This window comes from Pongo abelii, chromosome 10 (genome assembly GCF_028885655.2).
Source record: "Pongo abelii isolate AG06213 chromosome 10, NHGRI_mPonAbe1-v2.0_pri, whole genome shotgun sequence".
Taxonomy (NCBI): Eukaryota; Metazoa; Chordata; class Mammalia; order Primates; family Hominidae; genus Pongo; species Pongo abelii.
In genome coordinates this window covers 123159421-123182427 of record NC_071995.2, presented here as the reverse complement: position 1 = coordinate 123182427, position 23007 = coordinate 123159421, and the positions used below count along the sequence as shown (strand labels likewise).

General features: G+C 57.8%; 1 protein-coding gene across 2 annotated transcripts; it reads right to left on the bottom strand.

Moving 5' to 3' along the window:
* Positions 1-1618: 1618 nt before the first annotated feature.
* On the bottom strand, positions 1619-21944 carry RFLNA (refilin A). 2 transcript variants are annotated; one of them, XM_002823956.5, is made up of 3 exons: positions 21401-21944; positions 5405-5514; positions 1619-3462 (listed from the first exon to the last, which is right to left on the bottom strand). In XM_002823956.5, exons 1-3 carry the CDS (start codon positions 21605-21607, stop codon positions 3129-3131), a joined length of 651 nt encoding a protein of 216 aa, XP_002824002.2. In that variant the 5' UTR covers positions 21608-21944; the 3' UTR covers positions 1619-3128. The 2 variants fall into 2 exon arrangements, with proteins under 2 accessions (XP_002824002.2, XP_024113291.1); XM_024257523.3 differs by lacking the exon at positions 21401-21944 and adding an exon at positions 6325-6695.
* Between the last annotated feature and the right edge of the window lie 1063 nt (positions 21945-23007).

The following is a 23007-nucleotide window of genomic DNA, read 5'->3' as shown; positions in this document are numbered from 1 at the left end:
GCTGGGCTTTCCTGGGCCCCTGCATGACCAGTAGGCAGGCTGGGCCTCCAGCATCATCAGCAAAGGCAAAAACCATTTGTGTGGTAGGGCCACCGCAGGAGGTCCACAAATTGTAGGCTCTCAGAGGCGGGCATGTTCTCTGGGTTCTCCAGGAAACGGGCTGAGATGGAGTTAGGAGGGTAAGAGGTTTTGCAGGGCAATGCCTGTGAAAGGGGAGTGAGGAACGGGACGGGACAGGAAGAGTCCGGCGGGCCGTGCAGATCTGACAATTTCAACTGACTCCACCTGAGCGCCAGCGCAAGCCCGATCCCAGGGGAACCTCCGTGTTTGTTGAATTCATTGGCACTATAATTGCGAGTGTCGGAAAGCCTTATCCATTTTCCCTTCGAGATGGTGAGAGATCAAGGTTGTGACTGAAAATCAGGCTTGTGGAGTTGAATTTGCATGGATTAAGGAAGGTGCAAAGAATGCCACCCCCAGCAGGCATCTGTAGGGAATCCCATGGGTAAAGCAGGGCTCGGGTCTTGAGGCACGCTTCTGTCCGTGTAGACCAGTGGAAGCCTCAAGATTCGTCCTCGAGTTGATGTGAACCTGTGTTGGACTCAGCCTCTCTGGCCTCCATCCCCCCTTCCCTGTTAGGGGCCGTCCTCCATCAAAGCAGGCAGCCGGTGGTTTAGAGTGTCCTGGATCTTGGGTTCAGATCCTGGCTCTGCCTCCTACTAGCTGCGTCCTACCAGCATGGGCAAATGACTTAACCTCTCTGTGCCTTACTTTCTCCTCTGAAATGGAGATGCAGTCGCATCCATGTCAGCGGGTAGGGATGGCATGCAACTTTTCATATGCAATGTTTCCTACAGAGCCTGGAATCCAATGAGTGCTCCGAATTAGCACGCATAACATTCCCACTAGGGTTAGCTTAACCACTGCCAGACCAGGGTGTGGACCTCGAGAGGCTACCACCAGTCCTGACCATGGCAATCTTGTGACACATCCCCTCGGAAGACCTGTCCCCGGCAGTCTCTGTGGCAAAAGACACTCCCGTATCCCCTGCCCCCACCAATTCCAGAGCTTCAGAGCAAATTCTAGTCTGGTTTTCCAGTCTGACTCACTGTCCCCTGGCTGCCGAGTGTCCCCTTTAACGTACTCACGATCTCCATGGAGCCCCATGGGCCTCTCCAAGGGCGAGATGGAGAGAAACAGATTGTAAGGTGCGTCCCAGCCGCCTGCTCCACAGTGGCAGCCAGGGCTCTTCTCCAGGGATGCTGTGGGTTGAGGGGCTTGCCAGACCTGGTGACCAGGATATGGAGCTGCAGACATGCACGCCATCAAAAGTGCAGATGCCCGGGCCCATCCAAGGAACTGCCCCCCAGATCTAAGTCCCTAGGTAGGTCCCGGGCCTCTGCATTTATTAACTAGCTCTTGGGTGGAGCTGGTGTACCCTGAGGCTGTCTACAGGGGTAGGGGCTAAGTCCTTCTTTGTTCGTTTGATCAGGGCCGAGGCCGGCTCCTTAGGGCACAAGCTCCGAGTGGAAAAAAAGTGATGGCCACACAGGAAAAGGGGCCTGGAGACCCATCTTCCCCTTCCCCAACCCCAGCGGGAGCCGAGGGTCTCACAGACAGAAAAGGAAGTCCCGTTGGGTTTGCACAGTTTATTAAGATAATCAATCAATTTCTTAAGTTATTCCTTTGTTAACCAGAAAGCATCTCTGGAGAGAAAATGCACTCTCTGTGTAGATACATAGAAATACATCAATCATTTTGCCCCTCCTGGGTGTGAACGGAATCTCCCCTCCTCACCTCCACAGAGGGAGCTCAAGCCCCAGGGAACCTTCCCCTCCCCTTTTACGGGTTACCAGGGGAGTGGCAGGGGCAGCCCCCAACTGCGGGGTGCATTCAGGTCTGAGGGGGGAGGAAGGCTCAGAGGGGCATCTCCTCAGCACCCTGCCACAGTGCCGGCTTCTGGGGTGTTTGTTCAGTGGCCTGCTGGGCTGCCCCAAGCTGGGGGCTCCCCCAGCATCCCGTGCATCCTGGCTTGTTCCAGGGAGCCCTGAGCCAAGTCTTCGTCTGGCTCATGTTCCTCTCACAACATCCCACGGGCAGGGGTGAGCCTGCCGCAGGAAGGAGTAAGGTGTTGTCATTGCGGAATCGATTGGACACAGGAACGAAGGCTGAGGGCGGCAGCCCGGTCCCCTCAGTGTCTCTTTAAACTGACAGCTGAGCTCCGACTCCCTCGAGTTCAGACCCGGCCTCACACAGGTGGCAGCATTTCCGAGAGCTTCACCGCCTCCGCTGGGCACTTGGTTTTGACATCAAGGGTTCTAGTCCTGGAGGCGGTGCATGGATGGGTGTTAGCTGGGGACCCCTTGCAGGTGAGGCTCCAAAGGCTGAGCACCAACCTTTCCATTTTGACGGGCAGTGCCCCAAATCTTCGACACTGGAGGGCACGGGACACTGGCAAGGCCATGGCTCAAAGTATTTCTAGGCCTTCCCCGCCCCCAGTATAACCAACTCCAGCCCTGGCATCAGCATCCGGCCTTTGCCCAACCTCCTGGCTCAACAGCCATCAGAGGTGGCTCAGCCACAGCTCCAGACCTCTCGGTGCAACCTGCATGTGTGCGAAAAGGCTGTTTTGGAAACACCCCAGGCCAGCAGCAGGGAAGAGAGGCACCCCTCTTCCCTCACACATGGCCTTGGCTACCAGCCTGGGACACATGGGGTGGCAGGGCTCTGGGGGAGTGGCAGCCGTCTCCACCGGCTGAGGCTGGGATGCCTCTGTCCTCACACTGCTCGGGGCTGTTCTCCGCTTCAAGGGCACGCTATGGACCCATTCTTCTCCCCGACCCTGGAGGTGGCCACCACCTAACAGTGCGTGCCCCTACTGCCTTGCCAGCGTAAGTGCTTAAAAAATAGATGCTTTCACTGAGTCCTTGACACCAAAACAAGGAGACCACCACCTAGCCTGTAGGTCAGGGCAGGCAGCCGGGAGCCGCCTCCTTCCACACGGGTCCTTGGTCCGGCAGCCTCCCTGCCTCGTGCCCAAGTGCCAGGCTGAGCTCATCGTGTCCATCCTCCTGGCTCCTCCCCAGGGCTCCCGGCTCCTCCAGCACCCCGGGCCGGCCCCAGCCCCGTCAGAGCGTGGCAGGGCCCAGGAGGCTGGGGGCAGGGTCCTGGCACAGCTGCAGCTGCACGCTGGCGGTGAACCAGCGGCTGGGCCGGCCCAGGCTGCAGTGCAGGGTGGTCCGGAAAGTACTCCTGGCGTGCTTGGGGAAGATGATGGTGGTGCTGCGGAAGCGCAGGGCGCGCGGGCGTGGCTCCAGGGTCAGCTGGCTGCGGTAGTTGCGCCACGTGCAGTTGGGCGCCGCCACGATGGTCTCGCTGTAGGCCGTGACGGTGGGTACGGGCGCATAGAAGACCTTGTCCTGGAAATGCTTCTCCGAGGCGTACTTGACCTCAGAGTTGCAGCTGGAAAGGGCAGGAGGGAAGCGGAGTGAGCCCAGGATGGGGGGCAGCCCGATTCCCTGCCCACAGTATGGACACCAAGGGGCCCTGGGCAGATGCTGTGAAGCCTGACGGGTGTGGGCTGTTCTGAAATGTCAAGGTCAAGAAGGTCAAAGAAGGACTGAGGGACTGTCTTGGCTTCACAGAGACTGAAGAGGTGAGACAGCTAAACGCAATGAAGGACCCCGACTGGATCCTGAACCCGGGAGAAAAGTAAGCCAGGAAAGGACCTGATCGGGACGATGGGTGAAACTGAGCCGTGTCGTGTGGGTTAGGTGCTGGCGTCACCGTGTGCACTTCCCTGACGTTGACAACTATGCTGCTGTCATGGAAGAGGATGTCCCTGCTCTTAAGAGACACACTGAAGTATCTGGGGGCTAAAGGGCAGGAAGTCACCAACCTCCTCTCAAATAGGGCAAGATATAAACAACCAGTGAATCTGTTTGAGAGGCACATGCAACCTTTTAAAAAGTTTGAAATTATATCAAAATACATTTTCCAAAAAGTCCCTTCAACACCCCTGGAGGAGTGACCAACTAGTATCCCCCAGTTCCAAGTCCAGAGCTTTAGGAAATCAAACTGGAAGCTCTGGGAAGGAGAGAATCCTCCCCATCTCATTCCCCACTGAATCCCCAGAGGTGATCACAAAAGACTTGTGAAGGGATCAGAGGTCCCAAAGGTCAAGGCATCCATCCTCCACCCTTGCTAGGCTTCTGATGATCTAATTTTGGCTTGCATTTTAAAAACTGGACGATGAAGGCTCTTTGGGGATTGAAAAATAATTTAGAAGTGGACCCATTTGTCTCCTGGGACCATTGCCTGGCTGGCGGGGCAGCAGGCAGTAGGTCTCAGACGCTTGGCTGGCCCCACTCAACAGGGACGAGTGGATGGAGAGAGCCCCATAGATATGTGGGCAAGACTCACGGATCCCACACTCCACCCTTGGGAAGGCTGAGCCCCAGCAGCTTCAGAGGAGGGCAAATCGATGTGGGATGTTCCCAAGCAGGGGCGCCTTAATTCAATTCGGATGCCACCTAAGATGTCATACGTATGGGAGGGCACCCAGTACACTTACAGTTCAGTAGCTCATGGGTGGCCTCAAGAACCTAAGTTACAGTCACAAAGAACATGGAGCAGCTGGACAACTGTCCCCTAATGCTTGGACAACAGAGTGGAAAGCGGTCCTGAGTTGCCTGAATGGTTTGGTTGTGAATACCTAACAATCTGTCAGGGGCTGGGCGCGGTGACTCACACCTGTCATCCCAGCATTCTAGGAGGTTGAGGCAGGAGGATCACTTGAGCCCAGGAGCTGGAGACCAGTCTGGGCAACATAGTGAGACCCCATCTCTGCAAAAAATACAAAAATTAGCCGGACCTGGGGTGCACACCTGTACTCTCAGCTACTGAGGTAGGAGGATTGCTTAAGCCCAGGAGGTTGAGGCTGCAGTGAGCCATGATCCCACCACTGCACTTCAGCCTGGGTGACACAGTGAGATCCCGTCAAAAAAAAAAAAAATTCTGGCAGGAGAAGGGAGGGAGAGTTAGGGTGCACAAGTGGTTATGTTTATAATTTTCCATTTTTTCTGAGAGGTTGGATTTAAAATAAAAGCCTGTTGGAGGAGAAGGTAAATGGGGAAATGGGAAATGGCTGAATAGGCCTGGGGTGGGGGCGTGGAGTGGACACAGAGGGTCCCTTGGGGTCAGAGTCTCTTAAAATCAGTTTTGTCTGTGGCTAAGATACGGCCAAACTCCCCAGGAAGCAGCACCCAGAGGGGCTGCCTGGAGGGTAGGGAGCCTCCTGAGCCCCCAGCTTGGCCTAGTCCCCACCCCCATCCCACAAGAGAGTCAGGATCAGCACCCAACCCCCCGCCCCCTCCTCCCCCACAGAGCCCAGCGGCCCACTCACCGGATCTCATGCGTGGGTTCCGGGTTCACCTTGATGCTCTCCCCAAAGAACACTGGCAGCATCCGGGGCCTCATCTCCGACACCGGGGGATTTGGGAGTTGGGAGGGGGGCTGTGGGGAGAGCCAGGGGTTATGCAGCCCCTTGTCGCAGTGGCCTCAGCTCCCTGCTGGGCACATAGGACCACCTGACACCCTCTGGCACTGGCTTGGTCTGGAAGCTGCTTTGTGGGGCCCATCAGGAAGCCCACCCCAGACCCACTCCGTGAGATCCAGGCATTCAGGGGTCTGCCCAGCTCTCCATCACCAGCCTGCCCCCCAGCTCCCAGTTCTCAACAAGGGGTGTGGTCATGGCCTCCCACTGCAACCTCCAGGCCACACCCACCCCGGAGCCCGGCTCAGAACGCTGGAGAACTGGGATCCCTCTGTGCTCTTTGTGGGGCTGAAACCACACTCGGCCTGGAGAAAGGGTTCCCAGCCCTTCTTGGTGCCACCTAAGGCTCGGGTAACCTCCAGAGGGGTAGAGACCCCACCACGCCTGTGTCTGTGGCACACCTGCCAGGGAGGAACACACAGGTGGGAGCTGGCCAGGCCTGTAGAGAGGCACAGGAAGCTGATCAGAATAGCAGATGTCTGCAGGAGGGCAGGGCGGGCCTACTCAGCATCCACATCTTCTAGAAATGGCACCACATCTCCCTGAGGACAAGGACTGGATTGGACATGGGCGTGTAACCCACACTGGGCCAATGAGAGCCCTACCCAGGTTCTCCTCCAGAGCCGTGGAGACAGCCCCCACTGTGAGGGCTAAGAATGTAGGGGGGTTGGAAACCAGTGGAAATGGAGCTACGCTGAGGAGAGCAGGAGTCAAAGACGTGAAAGATCAAGTCTTTCCAACATTGTTCAAATGCCTGGATCAAGCCACACCTGAAACTGTCCCTCAGTTGTGAGCACCAGCAAATCCATTTTGAGGCTTCAGACCATTTGAGCTGCCTTTCTGTCACTTGCAGCTGGAAGAATCTTGGCAAGGTGGGGAAAGAAAGTTCTGTGGGAACAGCAGCCATCCACAGCCCCTTCAGAAAGAGCACCTTCAGACAGACACAAAGAAAGCACTCTCTGTTCTCCTCCCAAATCCACCCCACAGCTGCACGCTGGGAAGTTCTTTCTCTGGTCTGTGTTAAAGTCTGTCCCAAAATTCCACTCCCTGTGGAAGCAAAGACCATCAGGGACATGCCCATGCCGGTGCTTCTCACAGGAAGTGGCCTAAGAACCCCCACCCCATCCTGCTCCTCACAGGAAGTGGCCTAAGAACCCCCACCCCATCCTGCTCCTCACAGGAAGTGGCCTAAGAACCCCCACCCCATCCTGCTCCTCACAGAAAGTGGCCTAAGGACCCCACCCCATCCTGCTCCTCACAGGAAGTGGCCTAAGAACCCCCACCCCATCCTGCTCCTCACAGAAAGTGGCCTAAGGACCCCACCCCATCCTGCAGTCCACCTCCCCCTCCCCACAGCTCAGCCCATTGCTGGTTCAGCCCCAAACTGATTCTGAAAACACAGACCTCTGGCCCCTGCAGCCTCTACTCATGCCAGCAAGGTGACATTTCTGCCCTCCCACTACCCCACTCTTCCCTCTGGAAGTGTTCCCCGCCAGACTCAGCCTCACAGGCCTTTCCCCTCTTCCACCAACCCAAGAAAACCCCGCCCATCTGTGCTTGGGGGTCCTTCAGGGCCAGCCCAGCAGAGTGAGCGTCTTGAAGTAGAGATTTCACTCAGGGCAGGGCCAGGAGGCTCTGCTTCTAAAGCCTTTTTTTTTTTTTTTTTTTGAGACAGGGTCTCTCTCTGTCACCCAGGCTAGAGTGCAGTGGTGCAGTCATGGCTCACTGCAGCCTCAAACTTCTGGGTTCAAGCAATCCTTCCACCCCAGCCTCCCACAGAGCCGGCACTACAGGTGCATGCCACCATGCCCCAGCCAATTTAAAAAACAATTTTTGCAGAGACAGGATCTCACTATGTTGCCCAGGCTGATCTCAATTTCCTGGGCTCAAGTGATCCTCCTACCCGGGCCTCCCAAAAAGCTGGAACTGCAGGCGTGAGCCACCGTGGCTGGCCCCTAAAGCCTTTTAAGGCAGCCCTAGATGTTCTCCTTGAGGTGTTGCTGCAACACTCAAGTCACGGCCAACCCGTTGGGAACACATGGTGAGAGCCAGAAAGAAGCCCTTGCTCTTCGATGCCACTGAGATTGGGGATGTTTGTTACGAGGCATCCCCCTGCCTGACTAGCCTATGCTGGGCTAGCAGGGGGCCTGGCAAGGCCACTCCCTAGGGCCTCTGCTGGAACTACACATGCCCACACCAAGGGCTCAGGGAGGTGAAGGGCAGGGCTTTAAATAACCCGCTTATTTTTCAGATAGCTTGTTCATCACTGAGGTTATGAATAATAGACCCAGAGCGTATGAATAGCACAGCTTTGGAGAAAGCATGAGTGCAGATGCAAAGAGATGCTCACGGCCACAGCAGAACGTCTTCCATTCAGCTCACCCACTGCGCACCTACTGTGTGCCGGCACTGTGCTCTGTACTGCTGCTACAGTGGTAAACAGAGAGGGTCTCCTGGCCTCATCAGAGCTTGCTGCCAGAATCCCCCACTACTCTCACCAGTGTCCCACCAGTGGCCTAAGATTCCAACTGTCAGGAGGGCTGTGGTCGACAGGGTGATGAGGGCACGAGAGAGGTTTGACCACCAGGTAATCAGGGAGGGCTTCCCTGTGCAGTACCACTCGGGATGTGATCTGAGGGGTGAAGCAGAGTCCACTGTGGCCCCAGGGCCCACAGGTCCTGGAGTGCCCCCACTGGGCCCCAGGGCCACACAGCCACAAACAGCACCCAGGACACCCGCACGCCCTCAGCCCTGCCTCCCCTTGGCATGCAAGCCATGCCCTGGGACCCTGTTCTAGGGCTTCTAATACAGAGGCCACTAGCCGCATGGGGCTATTCAACTTAAATTCATTACAATTCAGTAGGTTGAAAAACGCCATTCCTCAGTCACACCCGCCACACGCTGGCAGCTGTCCACTGGCCGGGGCAGATCCAGAACACGCTCACTGTCACAGCAAGCACCCTGCACAGGCCGCCCTAGGGGGATGCAGGCTGTGGGTGAGGTTCCAGCCGGCAGGCCAGCCCCCACCCCAAATGACCACTGCATGCTGTGTGCAGAGGCCCTCAAAGAAGAGGCCCTAAGACGTCCCCATCAATGGCTCTGCTCCCCCTAGAGCCACTCAGGCTGCTGGCTGGGCAGGTCCTGGGTTTGCCCCTGGCTCTGTCTGCCTGTGTCAAAATGGGGAGGGATGGAGGTGCCTGGGGTGGAGGCAGGGACCCAAGGGAGGTCACAGTCTGGTCTGAAACCTGCAGACCCTCTCCCTGGGAGGTGGGGCATGGCCCAGTGTGGCCAAGACAAGATGGACCCAGAGGTCCTTGAGAGAAGCAGCGAGGGTCAAGGCATGGGCACCAAAAATGCGGCCAGAGGTGGCTTTCCAAGGACAAGGGCAGTGTGGGTTGAATAGAGTCCTCCCCCAAAGCCCATGTCCACGCAGACCCTGTGGACAGGATCTTATTTGGAAATGGGGCCTTTGCAGATGGAACTGAGGCTCCTGAGATGAGGTCATCTCAGAGGAGGGTGGGCCCTAAAGCCAATGACTGGTGTCCCTACAAGAAGCGTGGACACAGGCCGGAGGCAGTGGCTCACGCCTGTAATCCTAGCACTTTGGGAGGCCGAGGTGGGTGGATCACCAGAGGTCAGGAGTTTGAGACTAGCCTGGCCAACACGGTGAAACTCCGTCTCTACTAAAAATACAAAAATTAGCCAGGTGTGGTGGTGCACACCTGTAATCCCAGCTACTAGGGAGGCTGAGGCAGGAGGATCGCTCAAACCCAGGAGGCAGAGGTTGCAGTGAGCCGAGATCGTGCCACTACGCTCCAGACTGGGCAACAGAGCGGGACTCTGTCTCAGAAAAAAAAAAAAAAAAAAAAGAGCGGACACAGATGCACAGGGACGATGTGGAGGCAGGGATGGCAGGGGCACAACCACAAGCCAAGCAGCACCTGGAGCCACCAGAAGCCGGAGAGGCGGGAAGGAGCCTCCCCTGGGGCCCTCTGAGGCAGTGTGGCCCTGCCCCCACCTCGATTGGAACTCTGGCCTCCAGAACTGTGCGAGAATAGAGTTCTGTTTTCTCAGGCCACCCAGTTTGTGGCAGTTCTTTTTTACAGCGGCTCTAGGAAGATCACACAAAAAGGCCACATGCTAAAAATCAAGAAGGACCGAACCCTGGGGCCTGCACCTCCCAGCCCTCCATGAAGGCACCGGGGCTGGCTGAGACCACCTGTGGGTCCCCAGCCTGGCCTCCTCCCATCTTGATCAGGGATGGGGATGGGAAATCTTGTGAAACCAGTTTATCAGGGGAGTCCTTCCAGGGGAATGGGAGAGAGGGGCTAAGCAGGTGTCAGCCAGGCAAGGCAGGGACACAGTTGTGACCAGCCTGGCCCCATCACACCAGGGGCGCAGGAGTGTGACTGCCTCAGCACTGGTCCCAGCTGGGAGAGCGGGCTGCTGGCCACTGGCTGCCCCACTTCTGGGGGTGGGAGTCACCTTCTGGGGGAAGAAGCTCCCTTTCCCCACCAAGGACAGCTCTCTAGGAAAGGAGACAGCTGCCAGCCGTGGGCAGCCGGGGCTCACGGCCACTGGGGACTGAGGCAGTGGGGCACCGTGCACAGCGGCCATGATACCTCCCTGACCTCCGTCACTGGGACACGGCACTTAGTGGGTTTTGCTTACGCATTTATTTCTAGGTTTGCGGCCCTCTCCCTGCTCTCTGGCCCTACCCAGATCACGATGCCCTCGCGGATGGGGAGGCACGGTCTCCATCCCCTACACCCCAACGTCTAGTGCATGGTGATGCTCAGTGCTTTGTTCTCGGCTGAAGAGGGGATAGCTGGCTCCCACGGGGGACAGCAGGCGGTGGGGACCCTATTCCTCCAGGCTGGTGCTCATGCCTGGGCCGCAGAGGGCCAAGCCTGTAACCATGGTGACCACATGCACACCGGCCTTGGGCAGAGGGAGTGGAGGGTGGACATCGGGCTGGGTGGGAACCGTGAACTCAGAGCCAAGTCCTGCCGGGACCTGGCTTGATATCTCCTACATCTGTCCCCTCCCCGCCGCCCCCATACCTGCCTAGACAATGAGGATGGAGAGCTTTTTGCACTCTCACTGTGCCGGGCACCATTCTGGGCACTCGCCACATATCCTACTCATCTGATCCTTATAAAAACCCCAGCACGCAGCTGCTGGCAGCACTCCCATTTTCCAGATGTGGAACCCGAGGCCCAGAGTGGCTAAGTCATTGCCCAAGGCCACACAGCTGGAAGAGGCAGATCACGGCTGGAACACTGGTGGTGCGGCTCCGGGGCCCAGGCCCTCACCCTCGCTCCTCCACTGCCTTTCATGCCCAGGGGCCTGTCTCATCACTGCCCCCTCAGCTCCAGACTCCCCCGACATAGGCTCAAGGCTTCCCGCTCGGACCTCTGCCCGTTTCTCTCTCGGCCCCTTGTCTGTGACCCGAGGCTGCCTCTCTGCTCCTGCTGTTCCCTGCTGCACTGGCTCCTTCTCTCTTGGGCTGGTGAGAGCCACCTCAGTATCCGCTCCAAGTCTTAGGGGCATCCTCTGTGGGGACACGGGAGCACCCATCTACTGGCCGCCATCGCAGTAACCCCTTTGCATGTCTGTCACTCCCAGAGAAGCAGCTCCCTAAGGCTGGAGTCCTTATCACCTCTAAGCCCAGGACCTGGCACCTCTCCGCCCCTACACTATGGGGAGGGGAGACCCCACACCTGCAAAGCAGCCCCTGCCCCAACCCAGAGAGCCCCAGGTATGGGCCCACGCCTGTCTTCCAGTCTGGCAGCAGCCTGTGGACAAACATCACCAGGAGCCCCATCCCTGCTAGTCACGGTCACCCGAGAACAAGGGCTGAGGACTACAGGTAGAGGATCGAGGACTGGAGAAGCAGGAGATTCCTCAAAGCCCCCAGCAGCTGGCCTTGAGGTGGCCCCATCTCTTCCTGGCATTGACACGGAGTCAGTGGCCCAAAAGAGAGGCAGCTGCTCCCTTCCTGGGTGTGGCATGCTGAACAACGGCCCCCAAAGCTGTCCACACCCTAATCCCCAGGACCTGGGAATATCTGCAAAAGGGACTTTGCAGATGCGATTAAGGATTCTGAGATGGGATATGGTCCTGGGTCATCCAGGTGGGCTTGATGTCATCACAGCGTTCCAGGGGGTCAGAGTCAGAGAGGCCGGAAGATGCTGCGCTGCTGGCTTTGATGAGGAGGAAGGGGCCACAAGCCAAGGAGCACGGGCCCCTCTAGGAGCCAGAACAGGCACAGGAACGGACTCTTTCTGAGCCTCCAGAAGGAACCAGCCCTGCCGACGCTTTGATTCTGGGACTCCTGACCTCCAGAGCTGGAAGATGATAACAAATTCGTGCAGTTTGAAGCCACTCTGTGTTTGGTAATTGGCTGCAGCCGCCATAAGAGACTACTAAGCTGTGTGACTTGGGCCAATGACTTCCCGTCTCTGGGCCACCACAGCCTCCGCATCTCTGAAGTGGGCTCTTGGGAGGACCTGCCTCCCAGGCTTCGATGCGGCTGAGTCAGAGCCGGCAGCCACGTGGAACAGTGCTCAGCGCAGGGGTGGCACTGAGTGCCAGTGGGCCCGCAGGAGGGATCCTCCTTTCCCATGAAGGTCTGGGGTGGAGGCGCCTCCCTGGACAGAGGTATAGCTCACACCCTTCTAACCTAAAACAACACTTCTTACTTTCAGAAGCAAGCAAGCATCATTTCAGGACAGTCACTTCACAAAAACAAGGCAGTGACAAGACAGGCCCATCCTCGTCTTCTATGTCTCACCGTTCAGTCAACACTGACCCCAGCTGCAAGACTCTGTATACTCCATGTTTCTAGAAATGATACACACTCCCCAAAAGACGTTATCTGAAGCTTGGCGTTTTCCCAAGTGCGTGCAGGTGTTTGTTTGCTGAGCACCTACTGTGTGCTGGGTCCGGCGGGAATGAGATGAGGCACAGGAACCTCCAGGGCCCTTCTCCCGCAAGAGGGTGAGAAGAGAGAGGACGACACCGGTGTGGAAGGGGACATAAACATGGGCTCTAAGGTTTGGGGAGGTGTTTCTTCTGTCCAGACAGGTGGAAGGGCTGGAAGGAGAGACAGGCAGCCTGCTGCTGGCGTTACCCACCCACGCGCCGCCAGGAGAGGCTAACTCCTCACCCATCGAGCAGGGAGGGCTTATTTCAGAGGCAAAGCCTTTGTGCTGTGGCAGAGCCCACACCCCAGCATCTCTCTTGGGTCCACCCAGAATGAAGACACTGCCAAACCCTCCGGATACCGCCACACCTGGAGCATGGGCACCGACAAAGGCAGCCCCTTTCCGCCGGGTCCCGCTCCCCGCCTGGCTGCCAGGAGCAGACAAGGCCTAATTCACAGGCCGGCCCGGGAAGCCAGAGCTCCGGGAACCATTTGCCAAAGGGTCCCGCTGAAAAAACACCTAAAGTCCACCCAAGCTGGAAGCGCTAGGCAGGAGACACCAGAAGCCGTGAAAGCCCAGACCCATACGGGCTGGCATCCAGCGGGCCTGGGTGGTGAGACGGCTCGGGAAGTCCCCGCCAAGGCCCAGGACACTCCCTCGGAGCTGCGGGGCCGGACACCAAGGGAAGATGGTGGCAGCCGCCAGTTCATCCTGAGGCTCGCAGCTTCGTCTTTCTGGCTGCAGGGCTATTCGAACATCGACACGGTCGTGGCGCCCCGCGGACTCCAGCCAGCGTGGGGAGGGGGCAAGGGAAGTGCCTCTCGCAGCCAAGAAGGCAGACTGCGGCCCTGAAGTCCGACTCTCCAGCCACGCAGGAGCGAGATACTCCCGAAGACTGGGTCACACACAGTCCCACGGGGGCTGGCAAGGCAGGGGAGGGCCAGGGAAGGGGTCGGGCACACGCACATGGGGACCTGTCATTGCTCACCTGCCCTGGCCATGCGGCCACCTTCAGCACAGGAAGCCCCCAGACAGGCCCGCTCCCCACCCCCACCCCCACCCCCAGCCGGTCTGTCAGGCTGCAGCGCCCTCCCACAGGCCCAGGCTCCTGTTCTGATCTAGACAGAATCCGGTGAGATACCCTTGGCTGCCCTCGGTTTGCTCATCTGTGAGCCCACATCCTGGGGCTGGGGGACCATCACGGATGCCCAAGACACAGGCTGGCGGTTTCCTGGGGGGCTCAGCGTCCACGTCAAAGCTCTGGGATGTCGGGACAGGGGAGAACAAGTGCGTCTCAGGCACACAGGAGGGTCACCCAGATGCCATGCTTCCCTCCCAGCTTAGGAAAACAGGGACGGCCCAGTCCCAGGTTCCCAGCTCCTTCCAGGGTCCAGGGCAAGCCTGCTGTAGCCTGTGGAGGCTGGGCTTACTCCCAGGCTTCTGGGCAGCAGGACAGTGAGGCGGGGCAGGACAGGCACTGGAGGGTGTTGGGTCCTGTGGACACTCGCCAAGGGCCCACCAGGCTCCACCCGCTTCGCCCAGGAGCCTTCCCCGGGAGCCGCTGGGACGGGGATGAACACTCGCTGGCTGGAAGTCAAAGTACACAGGGGCTCTTTGGAGCTCCCCGCCTTCCTGGCTGCTGCACAGGCCACAGCCCACAGGCCGGCGAGGAAAGATAGCCGCTCTGTTGTCGAGAGCTCAGTGCCTCACAGGGATGGCCTGCCAGACCTGGAGTCTGGGCCGGGCTGGGCAGGGACTCACCAGGAGGCACAGCCTGGGTGACACAAGGCCATCCACAGATACTACAGCCCAGTTCACTGAACCATGAGCTTTCACACAGGAGCCAACTAGTGGCCCATCAGTGTAGGAGCGGGAGGCAGGAGGACGTCCCAGAGCTCCCCCCACTCCGTTGCTGCTCCTAGAGACAGCAGGACAGCCAGGGAGCCCCACACGGGCTGTGGGAGAGGCGTCCTTACGAAAGCCACATGGAGCCTTGCAACAGCTACCCCGACCTCGGCCCCTGACCTTGGCCCCTGACCTCAGCCCGTGACCTTGGCCCCTGACCTCGGCCCCTGACCTTGGCCCCTGACCTCGGCCCGTGACCTTGGCCCCTGACCTCCCTGGCGGTGAGAACCTCTGCTGCTGTCGGAACTTGATCGTCTGGGATATACACTGGGAATCTGAGACCAAAGCGCACGGGCTGGGCTAAGGTTAATCTTGACCATCACCCATGAAGAAGATGAACCAAGGAGGGGGCATGTGAGCACCAAGAATTCCCACCCTTCTGATGACAGCCTTGGGTATTGGCGAATCCTGGGGCAGGGGGCCGGCGCAGGGGTGGGTCTTTCTCGATCTCCCCCAATGTGGCACAACAGGGCAACTGAATGTGATTGTCGAAAGGACACTGTCTGCTTGCGGGGGATCCCAGGAGACCCCGAGTGGATCAGGCCATGTGGAGAGCCATGAACTATCAAGGGCCCAGCAAGGAACCCACGAGCCCAGGATCTGACACCCAAGGCAGAGAAACAGTGAACAAACTCGAATGTCGCAGCTTGGAGGCAGTGCTCCGGCTGGGCTCCCTCCTGAGATGGGCAGGCCCGGTGCACCCAAGTCAGCAAGACAGTTGTGGCCTGCCTTGTGTGCCCCACAAAGATAAGTTCAAGTCCTAAACCCTGGTACCTGCAACTGTGACCTTATTTGGAAAGAGGGTCTTTGCACATGTGATCAAGTTAAGGTGATGTCAGATTAGATTAGGGTGGACCCTGATTCAAGGACTGGTGTCTTTATAAGAAGAGGGAAATCTGTACATGGGGACACGCACAGAGACAAGAAGGCCACATAAAGACAGAGGCAGAGACTGGCGTGATGCAGCCAGCAGCTAGGAGAGGCAGGTGGGACGGATTCCCTTAGAGCCTCCAGAGGAGCGTGCCCCCGCCAGCAGCTTGATTTCAGGCTTCTTGGCCTCTGGAACTGTGAAAGGATGAATTTCTTCTGTGTTAAGCTACCCAGTCTGTGGCACTTTGTCACGGCAGCTCTGGGAAGTGAGTGCAGGGACTCACAGCTCTGCCAGCCAATAACAGAGTGGGGGCCGTCAACCTAGGGCACAAGAATCACTTTGTGCAGGCTGCGGGGCTTGGGGCAGGGTCTCCCACTTCCCCCCAGACACTCATAACACTGTCCTTTCTCAACCACTCACAACGGCCAAGCGGCCTCCCAGATAGGGGACACCCATCTCTGTACACAAAAAACGGCGAACCCAGACCCTGCCCTTATAAAGGCCGGATTTGCTGCAAGGTGGACAAATATCCCCTCTGGATTCCTGTGCATCCTAAGATACAGATGGCACACTAGCAGGTGTCCACAGTCCATGTACTGTGCCCCGCAGGGAGGCCGAGCACTGGAGGGCAGACAGGACAGACCACACCTGCCCCCAGGAAAGCTGTCCCCAGGAAAGCTGTCCCCGGGAAAGCTGCCCCCAGTCTGTCTGGCAGCATTTTCCCCATGCAGGCAGCTCCCTTGTTTCCAGAGCACCTGGAAGGCCGTGAGCCTATATGTCTTCTTTTCACGCCAAAGCTACAGATACAGCTGAGTTTCTCAGCTGAGTAAGCCTGCCCCGGAGACCGGGGCTGTCAGACACTTTGCTGAATTTCCACTGGAGGCCAATTCACCCGGGATCGAGCAGACGCGGCTGAAAGGAGGCGCCAGGGCTTCTGGCTTTCCCTCCTCTCCCTCCTTTCCCTCCTCACAGCCTCCCTTTCTGCAAACAGGCTCCTCCCTCCCACCTTGTCCTGACATACCTGGCTGTCTTCCATCTTAGCTTGCTCAGACACCTTCACAGGAACACACCTGTGAGCCTGCCAGGGGGCCACGGGGACTGATCCCTGTTTTCCTAAGTCCATCTGTTCAGCCGTCTGTTCATCCATTCAGCCTCCATCCATCCATCTATCCATCCATCAATCCATCCATCCTTCCATCCATCCATCCATCCATCCATCCATCCATCCACCCACCCATTGTTCTGTCCATCCATCCATCCATCCATCCATCTATCTATCTATCCATCCATTCATCCTTCCCAACCCCAGCACTACCTCCCTAGCTCCCTTCCCTCTCCTCTCTCATACTCAGTTTCACAATCACAGACAAGAAGCAGAAATGAGAAAATCCAAGAATCCCAAGGGTCCCAGCCAAGGTCCAAAGGGATGGCTGAGACCACAGGCGGCCTCCAAGAGCTGGGCCCCCCCGGGGAGTTCTCAGGGATGGCTTCTCTTGGAATCTGGGTCCAGGGATCCAGCACATCTTCCTTAGGAAAGCTCTCCCATACACTCTTCAGAAATCCACCCACTGCATAAACAGACTGAGGGAGGCTGGATGGAGGGAAGGAGCCCTGAAGGTGACAGAGCCCAGGCCACCAGCTGTGGGTGCAGTCCAGGGCCAGAGGCCCCGTCTCCGCATCTGGGAGGCAGCAACAGCTCAGATCTGTCACCACCTGCCATTGCCCCATAACGGGTTGAGTCCTTTCCCTGCCACAGGGGGGCTGTTCATTTGAACATGAACCCCAGAGAACACAATGTAAGATCCCAAATGCCACTTTCGGCCTCCCTGAGTGCAGTAAGACGGCACAGGGCTACTTCTCCGAACTGCCCATATTCACTTAGGGAGATAGATCTGCCTCAAGGCCATCCTCACTCCTCCACGATGCCAACCCCTAAATGCCCACAGCTCTGCCGGGCAGGGCGGGGAGGAGAAGAAGGGCAATGGGTGTTTGCTTAATCTGCGGTGACAGTCCAAGCCCTGAGAGCTCAAAGGCAGCAGAGGCAGCGTCTGTCCTGCTCAGCTGTGTCCCTCACCCACCCAGCTTTAAACATCTGTGGGCTGACAAATGTCCATCAATTAAAGAGTGGATAAAGAAACTGTGGTATATATACGCCATGGAATACTACTCAGCCATAAAAAGGAATGAAATCACGGCATTTGCAGCAACCTGGATGGAATTGGAGACCATTATTCTAAGTGAAGTAACTCAGGAATGGAAAACCTAATACTGTATTTCTCACTTATAAGTGGGAGCTCAGCTATGAGGATGCAAAGGCATAAGAATGATACAATGGACTTTGGGGACTCAGGGGAAAGGGTGGGAAGAGGGTGAGGGATAAAAGATGACAAATTGGGTTCAGTATATACTGCTTGGGTGGTGGGTGCATCACAATCTCACAAATCACCACTGAAGAGCTTCCTCATGTCACCAAATACCACCTGTTCCCCCAAAACCTATGGAAATAAAACATTAAAAAATAAATTTAAAAAAAATTGTGGGCTGAATGCAGCTGACAGACAATCCCCTCTGCCACCAGCCCCAGTGGGCAGGCTCTGCTGTCCTGGGCCATGCAGGAGACAGGTCCCCGCCCGCATGGAGACACGCCCTATACTGATGCAAAACGGCCACCTTCTGCGTCCCACACGGGCACCCTTCTCACTCAAGTCTCTCATTTGGGTTTCTAATTTGGGGAGTGTGGAATGGAAGCTCATGATGCCTTTTTAAAAAAAAAACAGAACAGTCACAAGTAGTTTTTAAAAGACCAAATGGAATTTTAATTTTTGGCCTCAGCTTCACCTAGAAGTCACTGACCTGGCCTCTCCCTGCCTCTCCCGGCCCCTCTGGTGGTCCCTGCCTCTTTGTAGCTGCTCAAGGCATTTGATTACATGCATAAGTTCTTTAGTGGTGATTTCTGAAATTTTTGTGCATCCAACACCCGAACAGGCCATGCCTAGCTTGCTCGTGCCTCAGGACCTTTGCACATGCCACTGTCTTGGACTGAGCACATCTCAGCCCTAGAACTGTAACGTTCGTCCCCTGAGTGTGTGTGGGTTTCTATTAACCATCACCTCCCTGTCTACCTGCCTAAAGCTCACCTCTCACCCAGCTTCTGGCCTCAAGGACACTTCTCCATCCACCTGCTGCTGCCGCACATAGTTCAGCTGGTGGCTGTGTCTCCTCTGCTAGGATGCCAGTTCACGAGGGCAGGGACCGTCAGCATCTTGTTCACTGCTGTGTCCTCCATGGCCCCAAAGAGAGCGTGACACACAGTAGGCGCTCAGTAAGTACTGCGGGGACCATGCCTGATTCCCAGCTCTTTGTTTGGCTTGGGAGTGATCGGGAATGTTCCCACCTTTGCTCCAAGAGTGAGCACAAAAAGCCCATGGTGCGTGGGGAGGGGGTTCATTCATATCCAGCCTGGCCCCCAGGGCCTTTGATGACTTGGGGAGTGATCTGGCAGCCAGCCGCTTCCCAGATACCCTGCCTTAGTGGGTGGGGAGCGTCCAGGAGGCAAGTCCAGCTTATTCAAACAAAGTGGGGGGCCTCTTTAATGAAGGGAAGCGTAGGCAGGTTTAACGTGCATGTCCGTCCAGCCTCCTAAAGTAGGTGACAAGGTCGTGAGGACCTCAGTGGCTTAGATTTGGGGGCAGGACTGCAGTCCATCCCAGCAGCTGAGGCATATGCCACCAACTTTTATCAGAAAGGTGGTGTCAGTCACTGGATAGTGGAACAAAGACACCCACCCTGCCAAACGCAGTCTGAACCTGAGGCCCACATGGAAACCTGGCACCACTCACCCCAGCCTCTTCCTCGGGTGTTGGAAAGCATCAGCGGCGAGGCGCAGCAGAGGTTTCCGCCTCTTTGTCCTGAGACATTATGGGGTGCCGATATTTGCACCTAAAAAGCACTCTCCCTGAGTCGTCAGCGAGCAGGGTGTGGTTAAACACCGCTCAGCAAAGTTTAGCGCGAGTTAACCAGGGAGGTGGGGCGCCCTGCAGGGTGGGCGATGGGTGGGTGGGCATGGCCACAGCGGCAAGCCCCGAAGTTGAGAAGAGGGGGCGCCAGGCAACCCTTTCTCCCTTTTATTAAAAGCAGCCCTTCAAACCTGGTAGGTACACAGCCATTTTGTTTTCCAATAAAAAAAAAAATCACAGGTAGTTAATTAGCTGCACGGTGAAAAGGGGGATAATATGAGGTTGAAGGGCAGACTCTGCAGTCAGACTCTCTGGGTTCTAGCCCAGCACAGCCGCTTCCTGGCTGGGCAACTTTGGGTAGGTTGCTAACCTCCTCTGTGCCTTGGCTTCCGCCTCTGGAAAATGGGGCTAATTGGAGTGTAGGCTTCATGGGAATATAGTGAAAATTAAATGAATTGGTGTAAATAAAGTGCTTAGGACAGTTATCCTGGCACACAGTATGAGCTATCTAAATGCCAAGTATCATTACCCATGAGGAAACAGCCCCGGACTTTGCTTTTAAGCCAAATTAGAAGATCAGGGCAACACAGTTCCATACCTGGCATCTAGTGAGCAGGAAGGGGAAAAAATAAAGTCAAGTAGAACAGCCAAGATGAGTAAGCCGGCCATGCTATTCTTGCGGCAGCCACGGGCTGGCCCGGATGGCAGAGAACGCTTCCAGAAAACCCTCTGTAAGGAGGCTTCTGGGTCATGGAAGGAACCAAGGAGAAGGCGGATTCCCGGTCGTTTTTCTCCAAGCCCCACTGTGCAAGGCACCACGGGGATTCAGTCCCAAAGTGTGCAGCTCAAATGCGCGACAGTGCCAAGTCCCAGACGCTCTGGCAGGAAAGCTGGCCCCCTTTAGACAGCAAGATCAGGGTCATTGCAAACAGCCCTGGTCACCTCTATCAACTGCTGGAAGTCCTCACTGCCCCTTCCACCTGCCAGGCTCCCATAAAGAGACCAAAGTTCAAATTTGCTGCATGATTTGGTCTAAGATAGTGACTCCCAGACTTGGCTGAACAGTACAATCACCCAGGAAGACTGAAACCCTCCTGACGCCGAGCTGCACCCCCTATCAATTCAGTGAGACTATCTGGGCGGTGAGTGTGGGTGGGTTTTAAAGATTCTCCAAATGATTCCAATGGGCGACCAAGTTTGGGACCCACCAGGCTAAGAAACAAGCAAGGCACGAATGATGGTCACGTCCTGAGGCTTGAGGCGGGGGAGCCGCTCCTTTCTGCTGTGGGGAGGAGGATTTTCAGCGGCAGGGAGGCCTTTTTTGCCCTGTGAGTGCCAGGCAAGAATCCACGGGGCCCCAGGAAAGGGGAGTGGAGCCAGCACACATGCCCCAGCAGTAAAGCTGTTAAGGTGGGCAGGGCGCAGCCAGAGAGCGGGCAGGGATGGGCAATCACTCATTTCAACTTGTCATTTCCTCAAGCTGCAAAGGCGCCCGCTCGGCCCATATGCTTCCCCGCCTGCCAGGGGGGCGCCCAGTCTCAGGCCAGGCGCCAAGCTGGGTCCCCACCGGAGTCCACCCCCAGGCTGGGCTTAGTCTGGCAGGAGACAAACTCCTGAGTTTCCTGACCCGGGGTTCCAGCCTCCGCCTCCCGCCTAAGCTCCACGTCAACATGCCTTAACATCCCGGGAAGGAAGGGATCCTGTCTGGGTTTGGTTATTTAAAAAAAAGAAAGAAAGAAAGAAAGAAAAGGCTTTCACGTTGGCAGCGCCCGGACAGTAAACAGGGCACTCGGAGCAGCAGAGGGGCCGGGTCCAGATGTCTGCAACATGCCGGGCCTCTGGGCGCAAGCCCCCCTAGCCAGCAGCCAACTTCTTTGGGAATTTCGGACTGTCCTTTACCCCGCCCCATGAGCCCCCCATTATTACTGACAATAGGAAGAATCACTCTGGAGGGAGGCCCACCGCCAAGAAGCCGTCTCCAGGTTCCGGGGTCAGCCTGGATCACCTCCCCCTACACACCCTGGTCCCCACCTGAGAAGCGTGGCTGTCACTGGCCACCTTCGTGGCTGCGGGGCAGGTAGAGGAGGAGGCCCGTCCTGCTTCTGCAGTAGCGCGCGTCTCTGGGGGCAGCCCTCACCCACCCGCCCACGCGGTCCCCCGTTTGGGAGAGAGAGCGCCTCCTTACCGCTCTGGCCTCGCTGGGTCCCGGGGGCTCCGAGGAGGCGCCGGCGCCCCCCGCGCGCGCGTCGAGGATGCCGGGGGCCAGGGAGTAGAAGGGCGGGCTGGGGCTGGGGCTGGGGGGCAGCCCGGAGTCGGGGCTGTCCAGCAAGCCCTCCCGGCCCTGCTCCTTCAGGCTGTCCTCCATGCCCTGCAGATGCAGGTGGCCCACCATGTCTGGGGGGCGCGGGGCGCGGGCCCCCCGCTCCTCCGGGGGCTTCTCCACCGCGCTCCGGGGCCCGGGGCAGGCGGCGGCGGGGCGAGAGCTGCGCGCCCGGGGACCTGCGGGCACCGCGAGAGGCGGCGATCAGGCCCGGCGCCCCCCGCGCCCCCGATCCCCGCGGGCCTGCAGCCTGCTCGCCGCCGCGGGCCGCGCTCCTGCCAGCGCCGCCGCCCTCCGCCCTCCGCCCTCCGCGGCGCCCGCCCGCCGGGCCCGGCCTCGCCTCCGCGCTGCGCTGCGATCCCGCAGGCCGGCCCAGCCCCGAGGCGCACGTAGCCGCCCGGCCCTCTCCGCACCTCCCCGGCCCGCGCCTCCTTTTCTAGGCGCCTCCTCCTCCCTCTTCCTCTCCCCGCCCCGGCCTGCGCGGTGGGCAACAGCCCCGGCCCGGCGCCTCCGCCGAGGCCCTCCCGCTCCTGGGCACTGCGCGCCCAGCCAGCAGCTGGAGTCCCACGAGGCGCGTGTGTCCCCCACTCCCGGAACGAGCACCACACTCGCGCACCGAGGGTGCCTTGTGGGGTCCCCAAGTCATCCCAAGAAATACGAGTAATCATCATCATCCTATTTCGTGGTGCTCTTGGAGGTTTTCTCCATCTCATTTGAAGTCTCAATAAAAGCAGCTTGAGAAACTTTATTTTAGAGAAGTTTTCTTTTTCTCTGTAACTTACAATCGATGGGGAGGAGGGCCACCACCGCCCTAGTACTGGCGTCTCGGTTACCCGCACACCAAGCGCCAGCTCTTTGGGCTTTGAGGGTGGAAAGCATTGGGTGGAACCTGTGGGTGGGGGGCGGCGGCGGCGGCGATGAGCAGCACTTCCGGGAATCCCCCGGCATCTGGCTGTTCCTGCATTTTTTCCAGGGAGGTCCTTGCTCATGAACAAGGGTCCTGCCCGTCTTTCCCTTCTTTTCCTTCCTCCCAAGAGAGAAGAACACGTGTTTCCCTTCCTTACTGTTTTCTTATCAGATGCCTGGCAAAGGATCTCCGCATTTCCAGCGCCCAGCCACACAGACGCCCCCCACCCCACTCCTGAGGATCCATCCTTCCATTCTGCAAGCGGGGCAGCTGGGGGTGTCCACGGACTGCTTTGAAAAGCAGGAATGTGGGAGAGGCTAATAGGGCGAAGAGAGAGCAGAGCGAGACTCCAGGAGGGGTGAAAGTGTGCACAGACACACTCACTTCCATTCTGCTTACAGCAGAAAGCCCAAGATCAGGGGCGGGAAGCCGGGTGTCAGAATCCGCTCTTTGGACACCCCCAAACTGAAGGCAGCACTTTGAAGATGTTCTCAGACTCCCATTCTGCACCCAGCCTTGGCCGGACCTCAGAACGGGCACGCGTAAGACAGCAGGCCCCTGCCAT